This window comes from Rhamphochromis longiceps, unplaced genomic scaffold (assembly GCF_057381845.1).
Source record: "Rhamphochromis longiceps isolate RC_006_pf unplaced genomic scaffold, R_longiceps_female_GT1.1 unmapped_scaffold_5, whole genome shotgun sequence".
NCBI classification, from domain to species: Eukaryota; Metazoa; Chordata; class Actinopteri; order Cichliformes; family Cichlidae; genus Rhamphochromis; species Rhamphochromis longiceps.
In genome coordinates, this window is record NW_028187225.1 from 300817 (window position 1) to 305462 (window position 4646).

At 40.9% G+C, this 4646-nt stretch overlaps 1 protein-coding gene across 1 annotated transcript; it reads right to left on the minus strand.

Moving 5' to 3' along the window:
- Positions 1-2416: 2416 nt before the first annotated feature.
- On the minus strand, positions 2417-3215 carry LOC146640555 (nanos homolog 2-like). The gene has a single exon (XM_085400103.1). The coding sequence runs from the start codon at positions 3141-3143 to the stop codon at positions 2643-2645; it is 501 nt and encodes a 166-aa protein (XP_085256229.1). The 5' UTR covers positions 3144-3215; the 3' UTR covers positions 2417-2642.
- Between the last annotated feature and the right edge of the window lie 1431 nt (positions 3216-4646).

Sequence of the window (4646 nt, forward strand, 5' to 3'; positions counted from 1 at the left end):
TTGAAGGAATTAGTCTTATGTCATTGATCTTATATGCTGGCTTGTTATTTCTGTCTCTAAATCATGCACATTAATAATTATCTTTTGCGCTCGGTGTACACACACATAACACACAGATATTTATATGAAGAGAGACAAACGTGCGCGCACAAACACAAGCTTGTGTCTAGAAACCGCGAGCTCACCAGAAAAATTCAAACGAAGCGGAGCACGGAGTTATACTATGAATGTTATGAACTATGAACTTATGCTAGCTAGCTTTATCCACCACCGATGCATCGTGGTAACGCTAGCTAGTTAGGCAAAAAGCCGTTTTTTACCAGTATACTAACTTGTATTCCCGACTGTGATGGTCGGTTTCTGGTAACCAGTTCTAACGTTGCGCAGGATAGCTAGCTAGCTTATAGCTAGCAGCTACAATCATGCAAAAATTAGGGGTGGCTGTCGACCCAGCTTAAATGGGGTTATTTTCTGCGATTTTGGCAATACAAATTATAAAAGCTTTTGTAACACACTTGGCTTTACTTACGTTTATTTTCAGATGAAATTAATCAAAGATGTGACATGATGTTTCCAGCAGCCATGCAGAATAAAAATGGGTCCCGGTCTATTTCTGGTGGGCGTGTTCAAGTGCAAATCACTTTGACTCAAATTAAAGATATTATCTGTTCAGCATGAAAAGAAATATATGTTTTGAGAGAAATCAAAAACTTTGCGTTGCGATGTTCACAATCCTGTACTGACACTATGGGCACATTTTTAGAAATCTATTTAATTCCACAGAAAGGTTAGCCACTTTAGTGTTTCACTTGTGACCTATTTATAGCTCACTGAAGATGGTTTTAAAATGCAACAATGTTCGGAGATAGAGAGAAAAAAAAAAAAGAACTTTGGTGCAGGTGCAGGTGCAGTCTTTATGTAGCTTTCTGGTGACCTTAAAAGAACCTTTACGAAGCCCGTTGACAGGCCTTTAATCGAATGATCGGTTGGTTGATTGATAACAGAAAAAAATGACACATAAGATGGACATAAAGGACTGAAAACACCAAGAGCAAAATATTGCATCGCACTCATTTATGTAGTTTATTTTTAGATTAGATAATTTTGCAAAATAACGCAGCAAAATAAATAATAAGAGCCGGGATGTGCAGACTATTTAGCACTGAAAAAACTCCGTCCATGTGAACAGAATCAGGTGTTACCTTACCTGTTGATTAAATATCAAGACTATTTAGCAATAAGCTTACTTTAAAGGCTCGTAATAGGTGAACTGTCTTGGTATAGTTGAGTCACGCAGAGTTCATGGTCCATGTTGTGTTACTTGTTGTTTGTGTGTGTGTGTGTCACCCGATGACCCCTGGCGCCGGAGCGTCTAGACTACATTAGAGATGTGTCACAGCAAAGAGCCGCACCTGCGCTCAAAGAGAGCACATACATAGAGGTGAGATGAGGATAAATGGATAGATGCGGTCCTTTTTCGAAGCTGAGCGCACAGTTGTATTTCCTGCACAATCACACACGAAGTGAGGCTGTGTTTATGCCGGTTATACCATGAATATACACCCTGCAGGCACCACTTGTTTGTCAAACTGTTTATGAAGCAAAAGTCACATTTCTGTTTATTTACAAAGCAAAAAGAAGGGGGGAAAAGAGGCGTAGGAGGGGGTGGAGCGTGCGCACTAGCATACCGGCGACGGCTGTTTCCTTTCACTAAAAGGAAAAAAATAATAAAATGTGTACTTCACGTTACGGTTGAAACTGGGGGGTTTTTTTTTGTGTTTTTTTAATTTTTATTTTATAGAAACAATTTTTGCTCATAACCAATTGACAGGGGATTTCTTAAAATCACCCCGCAGTTCTTCAGCTGAGACACCTGAGTTAGAAAACACAAACACTGCAGCTGTCTTTGTACAAACTTGTACAAACTCTGTTTTGACCTTGTATACTGTATTTCCCCAGCCCCTCTATTTTGAAACTAAAACTATTGAACCTTAATTCAATTTCTCACTTCACATAATCGTTTCACTTTTGCCTTGAAGTGTTACTTTTAATTTAATTTAATTATTTTTTTATGACGCATGTTCTCTGGTGAGTTCAGGTACATCTGTAACTTCAAGTGGAAGAGTTGCATGTGAGTTAAAAATTTTCTATAATACCAAAAAAAAAAAAAAAAAGACAAAATACTGACGTTTTTGTCGAATAATCTGTCTGACATGAGGGATAATATAGCATTTGCATTTTAACTAAAAGACTCGCGCACTGACACTATGGGCACATTTTTAGAAATCTATTTAATTCCACAGAAAGGTTAGCCACTTTAGTGTTTCACTTGTGACCTATGAAGTACCCCCGAAATTGTATCATATTAAACAACAACAACAACAACAATAACAACAACAACAACAATAAACACTCGAGGACTTTAAAGAGTTTAATTTTTACCGAGGTTTGAGAGCGCTCACCCCGGCTCGGGGCTCCACAGATGTGATGGATGAGGGCTCCTTGCTGCAGACTGCAGCGGAGTGTTTGACAGTCAAACTTGAAACAGTCTTTGGAACTGAAACGGTCTCTGCCAACACGAACACATACCCCAAACAGTTCGGTAAATATGTACAGTTTCTCGCAGCTTCAGTTTTCAGCAGCTACCAGAACTTGCCTACGGTCTGCATCCTCCCAGCAGCCTCGCACTTCATCTGCGGGCAGTACTTGCGTGTGTGAGCGCTGTCACCGGTGGCTTCGCAGATCGGGCAAGTGTAGTTCCGGAGGACGGGGCAGAAAACTTTCCCGTCGTCTGATTTGAGCTTGTGAGATAGGTACACCCTCGGAGTCTCCCCGTTCTGCTTGCATAAGCGGCAGTAGTCCGAGGATGAGGCGCTGCTGCTGGTGTCCGACGCGCTGCTGGTCGGACTGGACTGTGATGAGTTTTTGGAGGATTTCTTCCCCCGAGTGGAAGTGTGGACCTTACTCCAAGGGGGCGCTTGTCCCTTCTTTGGACGCTCGGTGTCTCGGTTATCAACCTCACGGTTGCTGCACAGTTTCTCGAACACTTGGCTCAGATTCATGTAGTCGTGCCACATGTTAAAGCTGTCCCCACCAGTGAGGATCGAGTTCTGGACCTCCAGTCGTCTCGGCATTGTGGTCATTTTTTGGCAGAAGTAAAACTGAGAGTGTGTTTGGAGCGCCTCATATTTATAGCTCACTGAAGATGGTTTTAAAATGCAACAATGTTCGGAGATAGAGAGAAAAAAAAAAAAGAACTTTGGTGCAGGTGCAGGTGCAGGTGCAGTCTTTATGTAGCTTTCTGGTGACCTTAAAAGAACCTTTACGAAGCCCGTTGACAGGCCTTTAATCGAATGATCGGTTGGTTGATTGATAACAGAAAAAAATGACACATAAGATGGACATAAAGGACTGAAAACACCAAGAGCAAAATATTGCATCGCACTCATTTATGTAGTTTATTTTTAGATTAGATAATTTTGCAAAATAACGCAGCAAAATAAATAATAAGAGCCGGGATGTGCAGACTATTTAGCACTGAAAAAACTCCGTCCATGTGAACAGAATCAGGTGTTACCTTACCTGTTGATTAAATATCAAGACTATTTAGCAATAAGCTTACTTTAAAGGCTCGTAATAGGTGAACTGTCTTGGTATAGTTGAGTCACGCAGAGTTCATGGTCCATGTTGTGTTACTTGTTGTTTGTGTGTGTGTGTGTGTCACCCGATGACCCCTGGCGCCGGAGCGTCTAGACTACATTAGAGATGTGTCACAGCAAAGAGCCGCACCTGCGCTCAAAGAGAGCACATACATAGAGGTGAGATGAGGATAAATGGATAGATGCGGTCCTTTTTCGAAGCTGAGCGCACAGTTGTATTTCCTGCACAATCACACACGAAGTGAGGCTGTGTTTATGCCGGTTATACCATGAATATACACCCTGCAGGCACCACTTGTTTGTCAAACTGTTTATGAAGCAAAAGTCACATTTCTGTTTATTTACAAAGCAAAAAGAAGGGGGGGAAAGAGGCGTAGGAGGGGGTGGAGCGTGCGCACTAGCATACCGGCGACGGCTGTTTCCTTTCACTAAAAGGAAAAAAATAATAAAATGTGTACTTCACGTTACGGTTGAAACTGGGGTTTTTTTTTGTGTTTTTTTAATTTTTATTTTATAGAAACAATTTTTGCTCATAACCAATTGACAGGGGATTTCTTAAAATCACCCCGCAGTTCTTCAGCTGAGACACCTGAGTTAGAAAACACAAACACTGCAGCTGTCTTTAACTCGCGAGGGCAGTCATGGACGCAAGACCTGCGTCTCATCACTGCTGCTTTGTGAATGTCTGTCTGTGAAAAGCGCTTAATAAATAAAGTTTACTTACTTACTTACTTACTTACTTACTGAGCCTGCAGTTCAGAAATTTAACCATTAGATGGAGTCATTGCCAAAGCAATGACTCCATCTAATTGCTATGACTTTTGGTGTTTATTTTGGACCTTAACTCGCCCCACAGTTTTGAGACAAGGTTCACATATGATATATCATTGTGTGCGGCTGGAGCTGGAATGAGTTGCTATGACTTTTGGTGTTTATTACTTCTATAGTTTTTTAAATATGAATATTTTAATGCAAGTTTTTTCCCAT